Below are 19,519 nucleotides of genomic sequence, written 5' to 3' on the forward strand. Positions count from 1 at the left end.
TCATGGCATACCTACAAACTCCAAGGGAGGAGGGACATGAGACTTGCCAATGCCTGTACGAATAAATAGCCTACCTTAGTGATATATACAGTAAGCACCAGTACTCAGCCTCCAATGTCTGATCAAGCTAATGACAGAAGCATGCAGAGTTTCATGATTTTTACCTGCTGGCCTGCCTCTCTTCCCATACCCTGTAGACCTCAAGTATAGAAACTGTGTGGAGCAATCCCACAGTTCCCACTTGTGGTCTTTGGGTCCTTCTGTACCTTCCTACTTCACCTACATGGGAGCAAGCTTGCATGGAGAGAGCCAGAAGGGTTGTTTCTCACAGCACCAGAGAACCTGAAATATATTTTACTCATGGCAAGGCAGGACACCTTAAAGACAGGTAATGTATGCAGCTATAGCAGATGTTTCTGAATACGCAGACAGAAAATTTAGAATGAGGTTACAATTTGTGTTAATATTAGCTATAGCTCAAACAATGTCCTGCAGCAACAACAATCAGTGTCCAGTTGCACCTCTGAAGACAATGAGAAAAGACAAAACCCCAAGAAAAGGGCTCATCTAGTAGTTAGGTTTCAGGTGACTCAACAGTTACTCTTAATTTGTGGTATCAGCCACTCACAACAATAGTTTCAGACCTGTAAAAACAGATTGAAAGGGACTAAGAAAATTAATGGAACAAGCTATTACGTATTTTCTTTTATGATAGCATTACTTTTGAAAGAATAAATCATTTGGGGATAGGATGGTGAATGATTATTGGCTACATTCAGCAATTGTACCCTCCCTGCGCAAAGGCTTAAATATTGACTCACCTCTGGTATGTCAGGAATCTGTTTCATGATGATAATTTACTTCCTTAATTATCTGCAATTGATTTACATACGAGTCATATTGAGATTATTATATGACATGAAAACTGTCAAACATTGTTAATTTAAACAAGTTTTTAAATCAGCCAATCTTACACCAACTGTATATTATATAGAATTCAATAGTAAAACAAAAATTCTCTCCTCCTGAATAAGATTTTTTTCCAATTGGCTGGCACATGGAACAAGTTCATCTTATATATGCCAATTTACAAATATGTCCAATAATAGTAGAGGGAGCAACTGTTCCACAGCTCTGCCAGTGTTCATCAGACACAGTGACAGTAGCCACATCATTAATCTCATAGTATATTAGAAATAAAGTCACTGGAATGGAATGGTGTCAAAGGATAAATGTTTCCCCTCTTGAAAATAAACTTCTCAGTTTCACCTCATTGTGTTGTCTTTTTTTTTTTTTCCCCTCCCCTTTTCCACCCACCCTTCTAGAAATCCTTTGGTTTCACCTGGCATTTAGGTAACAGTAGGAGACCAGTATCCTATGTCAGAGCTCGTTCTACAGTTATCAGTTGAGCATACCCTTAAATCCCCACAATTGCTGTGCCAAGACCAATCCTTTCTCTGAGAGGTTAAGCATATGCATTACATATTGAAACAATGTAAGTAGCATGTAATTAGCACTGTTTATGCATTCTCACTTTAAATTATACTTTAAAACCTATGATGTTTTTCAAGGCGCTCAATGTTAGAGAGAATTAAATGAGCATTCATCTTGTCATTTTTAACTTTATTCATAAATAACACTCTAAATATATTTGAATGGTTTATTACATTAGATCCCATGAACTGACATACACATTCTTCCCTTAGAGGATATAGTTCTTAATAAAACATCCTTTAAAATTATAAAACCCGTGAATGTGGCAATTAAATTTACAAACAGTGTCATCGACAACTTTAACAAAAGATGTTTGAATGGGGGGGGTATAGGGGGACCTTTTTTCTTTTTTTTTTTCCTCCTCTTTTTTCCTTTTTTAAAGTCTTGTTCCATAAGGATTATAGCTCCCCCGCTGTTTGGAAAAGATAATTTCACTTGTAACACTAATAACTTGAGCAGGGAGAAGGCTGGCTGGGTGAATGGAATGCACTTCACTGCACATCTTGGCTTCGCTAGAAATCGGAAACAGATGGTCCTTGCGGCTGGCTTCCCACTCGGGCCCGCTCAGTGCCAGCCTGTGGTCGTTGGCTGGTTGCTGCTGGCACTGTGTGACTTGAACATAGTAGGACAGTGGCAAAAGAAATCAAATCTTTTTCATTGAGCAGCAAACTGTAATGAAATTTGACAGATCTGACATTCTATACCCAACATCTAGTTAGAATATATTAACCTTTTAGTTTTCTTGAGCTCGTCTCCTACTAGTTATGAATCTCCTTATTACAGTTTTGCAGTGGCTCCGGAGATGGCAGGAAAGCAATATCTTCTGGATGCCCTCTAATGTTAGAGCTAAAATACATATTTCAAATAGTAAAGGAAATGTGGGGCTTCTAGCTCCTTCCAAATTTTTATACAGAAAAAAATAGTAATAAAAATAATGGTTATATTCCTTCATATATTTCATTCTAGGACAAAAAAAGAAAATAATAGTAAGGTGATAATCCACCCCTGGTTTAGTCAATAAGAATATTTTCTGGGTACGTCTCTTGTATCCTCACCTCAGTGGGGTAATGCTACATTTAACCCAGCTGCATCAAAACTGAGTTTGTTTTTTTGATGAATACTTTTCTTTTTAATTCTATGACTTTGCATTTACTTAGATGTTTTAGATTGGTCTAGGGCAGGAGTCCTCCTTTCTCTCTGAAGACTTCTCCCAGGTATGAACTTGGTATCAGCTTTTTTTCCAAATTAGTCCCTGCTTAGTCCTCCTCAAGAGGTTGTGTTGGCTGTCACAGGGGCCTTGAGCCAGCAAAGCGCGTGCTCCTAGGGGACTGGTACCTCTCCCAGATGAAGAGCATGTTGAAATGTTGTGCTGAGTTATGGTCACAGATTAGGAAATAGTTGGTTATATTTAGACTTAAAAAGAAATCTGGTTTATGTTTCTTTACATTTTGGGTTGATAGAGAAGAATTTTTACTTATTTTTTAAAAATGTTTCTATGTGTCATTCCTTCCCCTTCACTCCTTTCATCTGTTCCTCCTTTTTCTTTCAGACATGAAGTCACAGCACTGTCTGTGATATCAGTGTGTTTCCATATTGACAGACCGTTCTGTCAGAAACAAGATCTTGATGCTTGTTTCAGATGAGGCAAAAGGGGAATACAGATGGCAAGAAGAAAATCAGGAGTGAGAGGGGAGCGGGGAGAAATACGTACAACAAAGCTACAGGCGGAAATGCAGAGTCCAAAGACAACTTTCCTGCAGAGGGGAAAGGACTTCTTTCCCTGGGTCAGCAGGATCACCCGAAATGTGTGTGTCATCTTGAGTATCCGGTAGAAGCTTTACTGTTGCACTCGTTTTGGCTCAGGAGTCCTTGAAGGTGCAGAAGCAGTGCTCACATGCTGCTTCTCTCCTTGTTTACGCCTTCAGCAACAGCAGATCCTCTTGATTGAAGCCAGGATTATAGGATTTCCAAAAGCTAGAACACACACTCGTTGTCAGCAACTTTGCATAAGTTCAGAGGCTGTCCAAAAATTGACTGCCTGCTCTCACGTGGCACTTGAACTAATTGTCACTGTTCAAGATAAGGAAATCCCTTCGTAGCTCATCTAAGTTCAAGTCTTCCCAAGGAAAATGCCTCCCAAATTAGGAACAGATCTAAAAATCACACTGTTGCAATCAGCTGAAAAGGTTCTGAGCAATTGCAACTGAAGAAATAGGGGGAGGCAGAGGGAATAAAAAAAGGGTTAATGAGCAGTAGAAACCATGCAATTAATAGATAATCTAGTAAAGACAACTAAGATCCTAAAGATGTGTCTAGCACCGGGAGCTGCGCGCAGTGCTGCCGCATTTCTTTTACCGCCGTGAATAGTAGAAGCCAACATTTGGAGAAACCACCCGCTATGCCAACATTTCTAATGCTCTCATGCATTCAGTTTCCAGTAGACTGTAAAATGCCAGCTTGATATAGTCATCTGAATTAATATACTTTATTAGCCTTTTTTAGCATTCATTCCTGGTTTCATACACTTGATAGCAACAATGACCTCATCCAAATGTGCTGCCGAGGGCAGATAGAGAGGGGCATGCTCGCGCTGTTTGCGCAGCGGCAGGTAACTCTGCTCAACTATTAAGCGAATTATTTGTGGGTAGTTGGCCACTTCTCCAGTAGGAAGTCAGAAAGCAACTGGCAAGTACTTCAATTCATTGCTTGAGGCCTAAAGCTGTCGGAAAACAAATCTCTTCTCCTGTAGCCCACAAAAACATACACCTAACTTATTTCCAACTTGAAATATCACTCCTACATTGCAAGCATTTTTATTTTGCAGCTGCGTCTGCACAAATGTCTATGCCACACGAAGGCTTTTTCTTTCTTCGGAACAGTCTGATTTAGAAGCAAACATCTTTGTGGCTTATTAGTCTTTGGAAGGCATCGTTTTGTCCCAGTACTATTCACAGGGAGTGTTGTGCAGAATGCTGATTGACAAGAGTTAAATTCAAAACATGTAGCCATTTTCTGGTGTGTGGTTTTTTTCCTGATTGAAGGAAAACTACTTAGATGTTTGTTTCCAAAACGGCATCTGTCAGCAATCAAAGGGGAAAAATTGCATAAAACAAATGCAATTGTTTGGAGTAGCATTTCCTGGATCATGTTAAATGCTTGATTTGCTCCCCATTATGCTCACCAAATAATTTTATTTTCCACAATAATTGCAATATTTAACATGTTGTATTTAATCTTGTTTTAATGCTATTAACAACAGCCGCTTATGAAAGGAATAATTGCTCTACGGGTAAGAACCCACCATCCCCAGCATCAGAAGGAACAATGGCAAAGTTAACTGCACCTAATTGTTCTGAATTTAAAACACTGTTATCCAAGAGCATTCCTCATGTCTTTACATATAACTACTATACTGTCAGGAAGGAAATGGTTTCATGCTTCTGTCATTCATAAGCTGAAAAGTGTATGCTCTTCTAAAAATATATTTATTTGGTGTGTTTATAATTAATATTTGGAAGAAAACTCATATATTGGCATAGGAAGTCCTAAGTACTCTCGAAGCAGTGGTTAATTCAGCACTCAAGAGAAAGTTTGTCAGTAGATCTATAACTACATCAGGTGATGGAAAACCATATAGAACAAATAGAGATTTACCAGAATTTGACTGGAATGACATGCAGCACAGCTGGGTATGAAATACTAAATAAATAATAAGCAGGGTGGGTAAGTTGTTTGGTTTGAGACGTAGGAGCAAAGAGAGCAGCATCAAATTGAATCTGACACCGATTCAAAGACTGATTGTTACTTAAGCATTTTACTTTATATTTTGTGTGATTATTTGGAGGGAGGGTTTTTTCAATAAGCAGCAAGCCACAGAAGGACAGGTAGTGTTAACGAACCTGCAGTAACAGAAGACGATAAATGTTTTGGCCAGCCAGTGCAAGGACAGTTTCTGGCACAGTGTCCTTTTTTTTTTTTTTCCTGGACTTAGACTAAAACTTAACACTTCCCGTGCTAGTCAGACCCTTTCCTGTAAAAGGCAGTGGGATTGTACCTGCTATCTGGAGAAAAAAAGCAAACTGGGATGCTAAGTAGTTGCATAGATCATGCAGTAATGTATTTTTTTGTGCAGTCCAAACAGATTGTTAAGGCTGGGGCAAAAACAAAGACTAACCCCTGCATGTTACATTAGCAGTTTGTGTTTACCCTAAATCATTTGCTTATCTCGCACATCACAGAAATCTGAAGGTATTATTGAAGCTCAGTGAAAGTAAGTTCTGTCCTGTACTGAATGACAGTTTTGTAATCTATGCAGCCCGGAATTGTAATTTTGCTGTAGCCAAATAGTTAAACAATAGTTAGTACACAAAACAATCAACCGAGGAATTGTGCTCCCATGAGGTCCCCTTTTTGATACAAACAGAAATGGATATTGTTTAAAATAGAGTGGATATTTTTAATACGTTTTCCTCTTGTGTCCAAATCACGAGAAGATTGTTCTGAGTGAGCAAGTTATATCAGCCATAGCTCTACAGACCTAAGAAATATTCCTGGCGAGAGTCTGTTTGCCAGTTCAGAAGTTCATTTTTTTTCAAGCGCTTGAGGAAAGGCACTACTGTATAGGTTGAAGTGCCCTGTTATTAAGTGGTGGTGGTCATAGCTGAGCAACCGTCACTCTGTGTGATACAACGGGGTGATTTAAATGGAAAACATTCACTGCCTGTTTAATAGTCAGCTGTCATAAAAGTAATACTTTTGTTGGGTTTACAGTGCACAAGAAGAAGTGGGAAACAAAGACAGGAAAATGTATGATTATCTTTTACTTTGTCTTCCAGGAAAGGGTTTTAATATTGGACAATAGCAAGATTTCATAACTTTTCAAAACTGTTTGGAGTTGTCTTTTTCCAAGTTATCTGTCAATTCCTCACGTAAATTTTGAATGTTGCAGAGAAGTTTTGCAGGAGGGAGAAACGAACCTCTGTGAGGCTTTGGTGGTTATCACCTGATGGTATTATGAAGTGTAACATTAAAAACCAGTTTTAAAAAATATGGTAGCAAAACTATACTTTAGAAAAAAAAAAAGAAGGGAATTGTTCAGTTCTTAGGGAACACTTCAGCTATTTCAACCTTCGTATGAAAAGTCATTCATTTAAACAATAAGATCTGGTATCTAAAATCAAGAACGAGCAAACAGCCAAAACTTTAACGTCTCAAAAAAAAAAAAAAAAGAGCATTTGATTCCTTCTGAAACCTTCTGTCACTGAATTGAGAAATAAACTTGAGCACTTTATACTTTTGTTTTGCCTTTCACTGCTTAAATGATTACATGCACGATTATGAAAGAAAGAAAAAAGAAAGACGCAATCTTTTCCTTTTTTTGCTTAGTCTTCCCCCCCCCAAGTCACGTACATGAGAAAAGTAGCTGCGATAAACAGATACTGAATCAGACTGAAAGTCTTTTTAAAAAAAAAAAAACACACACCCAAAACATTGCATGATAGTCTCTAAGCAGTTCCATCTGTCAAGCAGAAATTTTAGGCTAATAGCCTGTGGCGATCTCCCTCCGCAGTCCACTACCTGCCTTTGTCCTATTAAATCTCTTTATTCTTCTTAAAAAAGAGGAAAGGAAGAAAAACCTTGCAGACCAAAATCATCTGAGTGATGAAGCCCTAATTTTGACCGCCTCTCTTTGATGTTGAGCAGTGGGTTCTTATTTAAAAAAAAAAAAAAAAAAGAGTGAGTGAGAGAGAGGGGGAGAGAGAGGGAGAGAGAGAGGAGAAGACAGTGCTAGGAGCAGATGACTTTTCATCTCCACTTCACCTTGCCACTGGGTCTGTGAGAGATTGGTTCATTGTCAAGGAGATTTTTTTTTTTTACCCATGATTCCATATGGTATGGACCGGGCTACATGTTGCCCAACATGCCAGTGCAAATGTTTTCTCAATTAGGTGTCTTATCTCCCGTGAGTTAGCATCAGATGAAGCTTGCTGACAGCATAATGGCAGGGAAAACCTCCGACGGCTCCATCAAATGGCAGCTCTGCTACGACATCTCGGCCAGAACTTGGTGGATGGTGAGTTGGCAGCAGGGCTGCTTTTTTTTTTCTCCCTTTTCTACTTTCCCTCCCTCTTTGACAAAATGTCCCAGACCTCACATTTATCAAATTAACATTTGATTTTTTTCACACTCTTCAGTAGAGCAGCCTCACACTTGTCCCACTTGTGTGCTTTTCCCTGTGTAACAGGAGACCGTTAATGTGCACTACAGTTTCCAGAGGGAAGCTTTTTCAATTCTCCTTAAGGGAAAAAAAAAAAAAAGTATGCAAAGAAGTAGTTTGAAAAAGCCTTGTGCAGAGTAACTTGTCTCAGTCGGCTGCCTAACGCTCAGTTTGTTTTACTTTATCTGCTGCTTTCAAGCGTTCGTGTGCATGTGCATTTTTTACCATGCAATATTTTGTAAAGAGGGGAGGTGGAAAGTTCAGTCCGTTACAAAGCAAGTCGATTACTGTAAAAGCCTGGAATGGTGCGGTAGTGTCGTGGTGTAAAATCATCACGTGTGAGAGCAGCGTGTTTTGCGAGGTGCTGCCTTTCATCGGAGACCCCGATCTAACTTTTCCCTCCGCTTGTTTACGTTAGAACAGGTTACCGGGCTGTGCTGACCTGGAGCCATGTGTTACAGATCCCACATAGTCTGGCTCTAGCTGCTTTTGGGCGCAATTAAAGTTTCAATAAAGTCCCAACGTGCTCCGTAGAACGAGTTAACTAGCATGTCATGGTCAGCCGGGCCAGACAACCTTTGACATCTTGAATCTATAAGAGGTATAGTGAGTTAGGAGGATGCACAATAGCCCATTGTGGCAGAAGATGCAAGTCCTGTTGTGAGGAAGAGAGTCCTCAAATCATTACTGCCCTCGTTAGCGTGTTGTCCGTTAGGGATTAATTCGTTAGCAGCGCATTTTTAGTTTTCTGTAATTATTATTCTTGTGGCAAGCGTGAATTCTTCCAGTGAGAGGAAAAGTTTGCTGCCAGGACAATGAATGTATTATCCGCTCCTAACTGGACCGTGAACCTCAGCTCATTTCACATAGATATCAGTTAAAAAAGGACTGGCGAGTGGAATTACAAAACAAGGCATGATCACTTTCATTGTATGATACGCTGAAACAAGTCGGGGGCTTTCCCTCCCCCTCGCCACCCCGGACCAATTTTGGTATCGTTTGGAAAGTTTAAGACCTCTGAGGACTTGAAAGACTTTTAAAAGTGAGAGCCGGAAGGTTTTTATTCTGCAGCTTGGTGGTGGCCATTGTGTATATCATGTGGCTTGTATTTAAAGGTGTTTGGGCTCGGGTTTTTCCGTTTTGTTTTCTCTAAACTCTTAATTTTTTAACCGTCTATTAGAGGTTTGCCAGCGGTTGCCAGTGAAATGTAACATGCAGCTTTTGGTTAATGGGAATAGGGAAGGCTAACCACTTTACTTATACTACTGATTTTCCAATTAGACTTTCTGCCAGGGGAAGTTGGAGGGGGAAGGGGTATTTGCATGCACATAAACTGTTGACTATTCATGTGACTTTTTTTTTTTTAGCTTGTTAAACCCCTGTAAATAAGTCTATTGATTGTTAGTTATCATTTTCAAAGCAAACTTTTCAAGTGCCTGTTTTAACCACACGATTTAGGTCGTGCTGTTATTTTGCCTTATTCTAAGCCATTTGTATATTTTATTACCACTCCTCTTTTATTGTCTATCGGCTGCTTTTATGATGAGGTACGTCAATGTTTATTATTTAATAAGTATCCTCAAATGTTATTAGGCAGTTGTTATCACCCTAAAGAAAGTCTCTGAGGAAGTTTCATTTCAGTCACATTTATTTCACAGATGTTTTAGTACTGTGAATATAATATGTAAAAATGCTGGAAACATTTAGTAATGCACTTGCCTAAAAATAAACAGTTTTATAACCACACATGCTGTTGTTTAGATTAAACATTGCAGAAAGTTCTCCTTAAACTTGAACGTCACACCATTTATTTTCTAAGAGAACAAAAAAAAAAAAAATCACTAAAATAGCCTTTTTTGTAGAAGTTGTGCTAGATGAAAGAGATGTTATTTTTAACTGAAATGAATAATTCACGATCTTTACAATAGATGTGTTAATTGCAAATAATTTTCGTACAAAGTTTCAATTATTGATGGAGTAATAAGCAGTTTTTCATACAGTCTGTGAATCTAAAACGTACAACAAAAAATAGATATCTATTATTTTTTTACCCCCAAATCTCATCGCATTTGCACATTCTTTTAATCAAAAGTAAGCTAGAGAGCAGATTTTAATGTTTTAAAGACAAATAAAGCTTTTAAAATTACCTCATGTATCGTCTGGCTGCACAAAATCTCAGCTGCACAGTGCTAAACTTCGGTTTGGTACTGCCAGCATACAAAGAGATGAGTGAATACCCCTTGCACCCATATGGACTCAGCTGCCAGCACTGTGATATGCAATTTTGCTTTTTAATGAATCGTAAACAATTTGTGTGTCAAACGAGGGAGTTTGTTTTCTTTCTGGAGCAGGTTCTAAATCCGTTTTAAGCTATAGCTGTGTACTGTACTGGAGTATTATGCCCAAATTTAAAGGTTCTGTGTCATTTTGATGAAAAGACCTGTTATAATGAAAGAAACGGCTTTATAAAAGGCTGGGTGTAGTAATCTCTCTCTCTCTTTCTTTCTTTCTCTCTCTCTGTCTCTCAACCTCACACTCTCCCTCTTTCACTCCAGTCTATAGCATGTTTATAGCTAGCTAGCTGGAGATAATGGAGATTGGTTGATTGCATGATTAGTAAAATGAATGGATTTTAGCATTGGGCAAAGCAGCTTGCATTTTTGAAAGGTGGCTTTAAAATGCAGACTTCTAATTTTGACCTTATTTTCTTTCATAGATAATCTTTATTAATGCTCCTTTAATTCGTTTTTCCTCATCACAGCTAGTTTTTCTCTCTAGCCGTCTGATGGAATGGCTAATATATTTTATCTTACTTGCCAAAATAGCAAGAGGTCAAAGTAAAAGAAAAATGTTATTTTTCTTTCTTGTAGACAGTTATAAATGTTTCAAACTATTTCAACAGATCCCACAGGATTTGTACATTTTAGCAATAATTGCATTTGTCACCACAGTTTTAAGACAGTCTCTTGACACCTAATCTATTTTTTCTTATGCTTTAATCAAGTAAATGCAGAAACAGTTATTATTTTGGCTATATTGTAATGTGACATTTTAGCAGAAAATTTCCTCCAAAATGCTGTAAATTTGTGTAAGAAGGAATTACGTATTTTTTTAAGATATATGTAATAGCAAATACTTTAACCGGTATAGCAGCCCGAAGATACGAGATGAATTAGTTTGTAATCATTGGCACTTTTTATTTAAATTTGATGCTGTCATAGAGACACTAAAGGGTTAGTCATAGAAAAGTTTCAGTACTGTCTTGCATTTGTAACAAATATGTGCAGCTGTGCTACTTCTATAAACATTTATTTCAAGCTGATTATTTTTTTAAAATTATTTGCTCTACCAAGCCAGTATGATGTGACTTATTCTATATGTTTAATAAGGGATTGTCTGCAAAATTCCTTTGCATGGGGTTACTGAAGTACACGTGCAGTGAAGGTATATACTGGAGGAAAATTCCCAATGAAAATATAAAACTAAAGACCCTGGGCCAAATTCTGCTCCAGGTTTACGCTGCCATCAGCCTGGAGTCGCTGCATTAAGAGGAGTGGAGAGACTCCAGGTTTACTTACCTGAGTGACTGAGAGCGAGCTTTGACCCATAATTTGAATTATCTCAGGCCAAACAGTTTCAAACCCCAAACTGCTCTCCTTTGTGAAATATCTGAAGAAAAAAGCCTCATTAATAAATAAGAAGCCATTTCAAATGACTCCATGTATGAGTTAGCATGCAAACTGCTGTTATTGAATGCGACAGTTAAAACAGATCTACCAGTCATTTTCCAAAATAATTGTTTTCCAGTTTTATTATCCAGCTATCGACCCACAGTTCAGTGTATTTGCCTTTATTTTCTTTAGATGCCATAAGTTAAAAGAGAATTTATTAAAGATAGCAGGACTGGACTTGAAATGGTCATTTTATTACTTTAAAGGTTTTTCACTCAACATTATTTTTTCACTGAAGCTCTTGGTAAATACTTTTTCTTTCACACCTCTGTGCTCCGTTTTTTCAGAGGAATAGGTGGAATTGCTCAGGTAATTTATGCAGTAAAAACCCATGAAAATTTCAAAATGTTACTAGCATTTCTCTCAATTAAGAATTAATAGAATCCTCACTAGAAATCTCATTGCAAATGAGATTAAAAATAATGGCGCATCTAATAAATATTTAATTTCATCATATGGAAAGCTAATTGTTACTACCAAAGCTAAAAAAGTCCAGAAGCGTGAAACACTCAAACGTAGTATTTCTTGTTTAAATCACTGAGCGTATCTATACATACATGCATATACATACTCTCATCTAAGTTTCTCACGGTTCTCCCCACATTCTGTTGAACCATACGTGGCTTTGCTGATTTGTGCTTCCTACTTATAATTTACTGTATATCAAAAAGGATACATGCATTAATAATTATCCTGCTCCTGCCTCTATAAAAATAACGAAGTGTGAATAAATTGTTACACTGCTGCGTGGATTTTCTTTGTTTTATACAGTAACTCTCCTGTGTTCATACACTGCTCAGCTGCTGTATAAATGTTTTTAATAAAATTCTTCCTTCTCTGTCAGAGTTGCTAAATTCCGCATATGACTTAAACACATGTATTCAGTGCATCGTTAGACATACTTGATAGTATCTTCGCTTTCCATACATGTCCTCCTTTTGCCTGCAAGTATGTGCCCTGGTTGTTTTCTACTCTTTTTCCTTCACCTGTCCTGAATATTGCCATGAATGTTTCTAATTTAAAGCCAGAGGAATCAGTGGCTGATTAGAAGACAGGAAATTGGAGGATTAAACTGTCTGGTTGAACTTCCTTTACTTATCAGTACTGTGTAACTTACACTGGATTACAAACTCATTGGGACAATTTCTACAACGTATCAGTACTTCTGTTTTCTTAGTCTTTATTTTTCTGGAGAAAACACGGAAAACAAGGAAAATGGGTAGTTTGTGGCTAAAACCCAATACTTTTTAATAACACTGATGTACTGTAGATTTAAATTAAATCTGTATAAATGTCTTCAGATATGAGAATTCATTCAATTTTAAACCATGCAGTTCTATAATACATATTTTAAATTAACTTTAGTATGTAAACAACCAAGCAACAGATACTTTCGGGGAGGGGGAGGGAAATGACATCATTTTAGTAAGAGGAGAATGCGCCAAGTTAACCCTTGTTCAACCCTCTTCCTCTCAGAAACTTTCAGGTTTGTTCTAACACCGTGGTGTAGTCGTAGGACACCCTGAGGAAGGGCTAGAGAGAAAAGCCACTTTATCCAAAAACCTTTGGCTGGACTCCCAGTGCTGCCCTCAGAGCCAGGAGCTGGAGGTCTGATGTCCTCGCCCAGCATTTACTGGGTGAGAAGGACGTTGTGTAGATGGTTGTCTAACCAGGAGAAGAAGGAAGAGAGCACAACTTTGTACCGCTAAGGGCCAGCTCATTCTCGCCGTTGATGCCCATGTATTATTTCCAGAGCTCGTCATGGCCCCTGGTTATGAAATCATTGAAATAGTTGGGAAAGGCAAGTAATAGTAGATTCTGGAGGACCTGTCTTGTGAAGGATAAAGAGGAGGACTTCAGACCTCAGTCTGTGCTATACCTACGGTGTTTCTGTGCTACCACTCACCATTCACCATCATTTAATTTTACACATTGAAATCTGAAGGTGTCAAAACTGTATTGAATACCAGACCATGCAAAAAATCCAAAAAAGATAGACGCTGCCTGAAAGGTCTAACACCTTGATCTGAATCCAAAGGCTGCAAGACTAATCATACACTCCAGTTTAAACACCGGGACTGGATCTTTAAATTGATCGGGATGCTGGTGATGGTTTCTGGCAGTCTGATCCTGCTACATTAGGGAAGGTCTCCACTAATACTGGGAGTAATCGAAAACGGAGGTGAAAATAAAAGAATATTCTGAAACTTTTTGCTGGCAAAGTCCCAGTCATTTCCATATGAACAAAAAAAACAATCTGAAACTTTTTGTAAGTAAAAAGTAAATATTTGCTTTCCCTACCTTCATATGAAAGGAAAAAGGTAACATTTTTGGTTTATCGAAAGTTTCCCTGTGTTTTAATGCCAGCGTGAAAAGAATCTCGCTGTGCTGCTAGAAGTATGCTTCTCTCCTTTCCCTCAGATGTGGTCACCGACGCTGATTAATATTTAAAGATGATTTTGGGATTAATCAAGTTGTTTCTTTAGTGGTATTAGAAGACAAATATGCTAGTTGATAATAGCATGTTTTGGATTGATAATATCTTTGTTATTTCCATTAATGTCACTGGGAACTTCTCTTTCACAAGTACTGCAGGTAATAATTACAGAACTCATTGCAAATGCTGGAGCTCTCTGTACGTGTACATACACACACTTTACGTATGCAATACGCTTATACGTTATCCACCCACCAAAAGCAGAGGCCCTGCCACGCTCCCAAGAAATCTGACTGATCTCAGAGCAGCGGGAGCCGGTCTGATTGAGGTGCTTCGCAGCAGGCGCTGCACAAGCCTGCAATAGCTCTTTTGCACAAAGGTTTCAGAACTTGCGTTCACTGTGAAGATCTCTGGATCTATTTTCCATAGAGTAGATTATTGAAGAGTAGTTCTCAATAAGATAAAAATCATTAGAACAGATGAAATAGATGTGTTGGCTAATGGAGTGAGATTCAAAATATTTTGCCTGTATAAGCATGTCTGTTGTTCTTTGGTGGGTTTTTTTTTTCAGAGGCTGTGAAACGCAAAGTTAGCAATACAACTAGATATGGGTGGAAGTGTTGGATAGTACAGATGGCACTATAAGCTTGTAGACTTTTACTACCAATAATTGCAATGCCCTTGCTTTCAAAGGAGTGCAGGTTGCCCTTGATGTACGCAAACAGCCATATTAATTTCACAACCCAATTGGAATCGCACACATGGATTGAGGTTGTCAATAGGAGCAGTGTGGAAATTAAGAGCACAAATAGTGCTCTCAAATAGGCCTTTCTGCTTTAAACGTGACTAACTCAAAAGGCACAGGGTGTATGTGGTCACTAACAGAGTGCATCCATAACTGAGAGAGTTGTGAATAAATTAGAGGGGAGTTTTTCTGTATTTTTTTTTAGATCTAGACTTCAATTAGGCTGGAGAAAATGGACCTGATTCTGCATGGAAATATGCTGATATTTGGAAGTGGAATGTACAGCGTGGCTTATTGGTTTACACCAAGGAACTACAAAGAACATTCCAAAGTGACCCAAATTAACCTTTTATGTTCAATAAGAAAGGAGAAAAATTGTCCCATTTGATTGCTCATTCAGTCAGCATTTACGTTTGCTCTCAAGAACAAATAGAAACAACATGCATGTGTGGTTCTGTTTGCCAGTATTTTTCTACTAGAAATTTTCTTTTGTGATGCTATTTGAAAGAATACACTAAGACTAGGTTAGACATGGGTCATTTAGGGCAATGGCTGTAAGGTGAATCACCAAGGTTTTTACAAGAGCAAAAACAGAACACGTTTTCAAGGATTATAAGCAAACACAAGTAAAACTCAAATTTACTCGTGACCTTCTGCTAATGAGGACTTACAGTTTAGACTTGTTGCTTCCTCTCCTTTTATCTTGATTTTCTACGGAAATGAGGCTTAAAAGATCAGTTGTCTGTCTGCCATGTGCAATGAAGGAACCTGTAGTGTCTTTTTTATTTATTGCATAGACATTATTTAACATGCCCAAGGAATTCCTCATGTTCAAAATTCGATGAATAATTCTTAATTTAAAAGAAAATAGTAACTTTCTTATGAATTATGACTGTCTCACCTGATTTCATAGGATACAACTTTTTCACTATGTACAGTTGTTAAAAATTTCTAGAGGAGAGGTCTGTCTCTCTATGTTCTCTTTTTTTTTTTTTTTTTAGATCCTTATTGCGTTTCTGTGGACACCCATTCCTTTCTTTCATAATGACATTTCCTAAGAGTCTCCTGCAGAGAAATGGGGGAGATATCTTCCACAGAAGTGTGTGGGTGTGTGGGAAGAGGACGTGGGCCTAAAATGGTGGGAAATCCTTGATGAAGAAATCCTTGATGAAGACCTGGCACTCAGCAAGCAATGACATTTGCTAATTTCTAATATAGGTTTGTGTCGAGAAGAGAAAGCCTAAAGAATAGACAGAAAAGGACTGAGCCAAGCGTGGATGTTCAGCACAGGCACTGTAAAAGAGGAGAAAGGAGGGCAGGCTTTGGTGTATCAGAGCCAATGTTTTCTGGCATTACGAAGAGCAGTGGCCAAGAGATCATACCTGAGTAGGGGCAGTGAATCACAAGGGTGTTTTTTTTCTCCCTCTCCTCCAAATCTTTCTTTGAAGTTGTTTCTTTTTCACTACTTAAAATCCTATTCCATGACATATGGGCTACCAACTGCTCTGGTCCTCCAGTAACTGGACCACTGCACAGACAAATAACTTCGTGGGTTTATTTTCCTCTTTTCAGATGCAGAGGCACGGTTTGAATTGCAGATTAGTAGCTCATCTGCCCAAACTCTTCTGCACTGAGGCAACTCCATAGCAGGAAGCCAAAGAGCCATAGGACAACAGCAGTGACTGAACAAAACAAGGCTCTGTGCCAGCTCCACGAGATATCCCCCATGATCAGCAGCGCAGCTACTTTTGATTGCATCTGCTCAATTCCAGAATTTCAGGGGATATTTTAAGGGACTTTGCTGTAAACTCTAGTGAAAACTGAGAAAAGGGAAACAAGAGAAAAGAGCAAAAACCAGGCTGACAAAGTGCCCCTGTGGCACCGGATTCAGCAAAGTCTAATGCTCTGTTGTGCATTGTGTACCACAGCCTTGTATCCTGGTGTCTCCCACTTGGAGCTTGACAAAGTCTGTGGTTTCACAGCACATTAACCTCAGGAGCCACATGCCCTTACGGAACCAGCTGTTCCCATCTTTAAATGGTAGAGTCCACTTTTCTGTTGCTTGTCCTAACACATCTGTTTTCAGATCTGGTCTATGATCATGGAACTGATCCTGCGTAAAAAAATGAGATCTTTGCAATGGTGATACGCAGCGATACAAAACCTTAACTAAAAAACGTTGATCTAGTCAAAAAGTGAATGATTGGCAGCCTTAGAACAGAAAGATCAATGGGCTGGGAATTTTTATTTTCCCTTTCAACAGGATAAGGGGCTGAAGACAAAATGAGTGGAAGTTGTACCCTGAAAAACAGTTTGAGACGAGGCCTTCTGGAATACAAGAAATAAACAGACAGATAAGGGTGGAATGACAGTGCTGCAGAGTTTTGAGGATGGTGACAATTTAAATTTGATGCAAACATCTGTTCATGTGCTTTGGATTGAAATAATCAAACACCTGCACTTCCATGTATGTGTTCATGCTTGCAAATTTCTTTGTTCTAACGAGTTTTCTGGGTGCACACTCCAGGACGGGTGTGCACGAGCATGGCGTAGAATTATTATTTGTATGCTGTAGGTGTTTGCACCTGCAAAATGCAGGTGCCTGCTTAAATGTGTGTTCTTACAAGCAGATAGGCAACGTGTTTCCCTTGGTTTCTGTAGAGGTCGGCCAAATCTATCGCTGTAATTTCTTTATGTCTCACCCTCCCCATCTATAGAGGAGAGTAATAAAACTCACTTACCTCAAAAAGGGTGTTAGATGTCAATTAATGGGTTTCCAACATTATCTGAAGACAGAAGCTATAATTGCAGTACATTATTTTATAAAAAAGTTACTTAGGAACTTAAGCTTTTGCAGAATTAGGGAAGCTGAAGACAGGAGGACCTAATAGGCTGTGGAGTCTTTCCATCTACCAGCAGTCTGTTTCTTACTGTTTATTTATTGCCGACTTTTATTTTGCCTTTAAGCCAAACACTATGGGTTACTCATATAGCATATGCTTCTTCACTCTGTACACAAGTAAAAGCGGTGATCTCAAAATCAAGATGATAATATAATAAAGCTTGACTGAGGATGCCTGAAGTGGTACGTATGCTCACACTGTGTAAGACACAGAGATCTCTGTGCGCACCACTGTTCCATATTAAGTAGGAGTTTGGTAAATTGAGTGGATTACTGAGATTTCATTAAAAATTAAATGTACAATTATTTAGATGAATTTTTCACATATGCTTGTGGGCAAACAATTTTTGATTAGTTGTTGACATATAGTAGTACACACAGTGTGTGTGTGTGCGCGTGTGCACATGTATATTTACATGCACGATATATAAATAAAATACAGACAGTAACGTAGTGTTAGTAAAGTCCACTGGTAGTCATTAATTTGACAAGTCTTACATAGGATGGAAAGAATGATCTTCCTCAGACTGAAAAATTGTTTTCACTACATCACATTAAGACTTATTTATCCAATAAGCAGTGTGAGAGCTCAAGACCAAGCACAGCTCATCCCAGCTCTCTGCTCATTTTATCGAACTCTTGGAAGAAGTTTCTCTCCCAGACAATGCTGAGGAAGGAAAGCTGTGCAATGCCTTTTTCAGCAGTGCCTGTCACTGGCCTGGGGTTGCAGGATTTACATCAGTGGAAGGAACTTTCTCAATTTGATTTTAATTAGAAATCAGGTGGTAAAGCTGGGGGAAAGATTTCTAAAGATCTGAAGTGTCTGAAGAGGAGCGGCTTGAATAACACTGTATTAGTCATGAGGCAAAGGAAGGAAGAATGTTGTCGTGATTTGAAAGTAACATTGTTCGGTAAACGAAGATGTGTGAAGCACTTGCTAAACTAAATTAGTTCTGAGGTTTGGTGCACATTTGTGTAATTTTGTTCATTGAAGCTTTGAATGATTGTGAAAGAAAAAACAAACACATCTATTAAGAAAAAAATGCTTGATTTGCTTTCTGATGGTGTTTATCTGCAGAAATTCAGCTGCCATTTTTCATATTTCAGACAGAATAATTAATTGGCACAAATAAATAAATACAAATAATACAGTATAATTCTACTCTGAATTTTATTTTGTGGTGCCGATTTAATGAAGACTTTGCTTTCCCTCACACAAACAGAAGTTGTAGAGAAATTTTAGGACCCGATGTCTCCTAAATTTTCTACAGCGGCTGTTCCTCAATAGATGACCTTTTTCTCATGCATGGATTCGGTGTGCAGAAAGGGTAAATCTTGTGGTTTGAGTGTCCCCTGGAGAATACCACTGAATAAGTGTAGCCGCGTACTTCTTATTCTATTACCTTGTGATTAATTTTTCTAAGAGTTGGTGCTCCCACCTCTTTGTAGGGAGGGGGGACACTGTCTGCGCTCTCAGGTCATGTTCCCAATTCCTTTAATGCACCTCTGACATTTACTCGTCTATCCGGGATCTTTACCTTTGTGCCATTATACTTGTTGCTGTCTTACTCAGTTAAGAAGTACAAATAGCCCCAGCATTGCCAGCTGCAGTCCCAGGCTGGATCATTACTCCAGATTTGAGGTTAATCAACTGCAAATTCCATTAGCTTCATACAGAGTGAAAATAAAGAACAGACGGTCTCGCATGTGAGCCAGAAGTCAGGTGCAGCACAATACGGCCAGCCTTCAGGTAGAGGGATTTTTTCCCTTCAGCTAACATCTCTGAGATAGGGCCAAAGGATCAGATCAAAAAAGATTTTCATGAAAGTTTTATAGACTCCCATCCTCCCCCCCCCACCCCCGCTTCCCTTTTCTCTCCACTTCCAATTGCAAATGTTAGTTCTTCATTTAATTCTGGTAAGGAGGTTTATCCCTTTTTCTCCTGAACACTATGGAAAGTCATTGCTAAGAAGTATATTCTCAGACATCTTAC

General features: G+C 38.6%; 1 protein-coding gene and 1 long non-coding RNA gene across 10 annotated transcripts in view; one reads left to right on the forward strand and one right to left on the reverse strand.

The window, feature by feature from the left end:
* The window catches only part of LOC129209143 (uncharacterized), a 55,316-nt gene extending 45,349 nt beyond the window's left edge, over positions 1-9,967 (reverse strand). The window contains exon 1 of the long non-coding RNA XR_008577998.1: positions 9,859-9,967. This is a non-coding gene — a long non-coding RNA (uncharacterized LOC129209143). The remainder of the gene's footprint in view (positions 1-9,858) is intronic.
* The window catches only part of NFIA (nuclear factor I A), a 357,955-nt gene continuing 345,565 nt past the window's right edge, over positions 7,130-19,519 (forward strand). For 2 of the 9 annotated variants that reach the window (XM_054833073.1, XM_054833074.1), the window contains exon 1: positions 7,146-7,567. In XM_054833073.1, coding sequence (XP_054689048.1) covers positions 7,472-7,567 — 96 coding nt within the window. In that variant the 5' untranslated portion in view covers positions 7,146-7,471. Of the gene's footprint in view, positions 7,568-19,519 lie in introns of all 9 variants that reach the window. The other 7 variants (XM_054833067.1, XM_054833066.1, XM_054833068.1 and 4 more) reach the window with 7 other exon arrangements.

Source organism: Grus americana, chromosome 8 (assembly GCF_028858705.1).
Source record: "Grus americana isolate bGruAme1 chromosome 8, bGruAme1.mat, whole genome shotgun sequence".
Lineage (NCBI taxonomy): Eukaryota > Metazoa > Chordata > Aves > Gruiformes > Gruidae > Grus > Grus americana.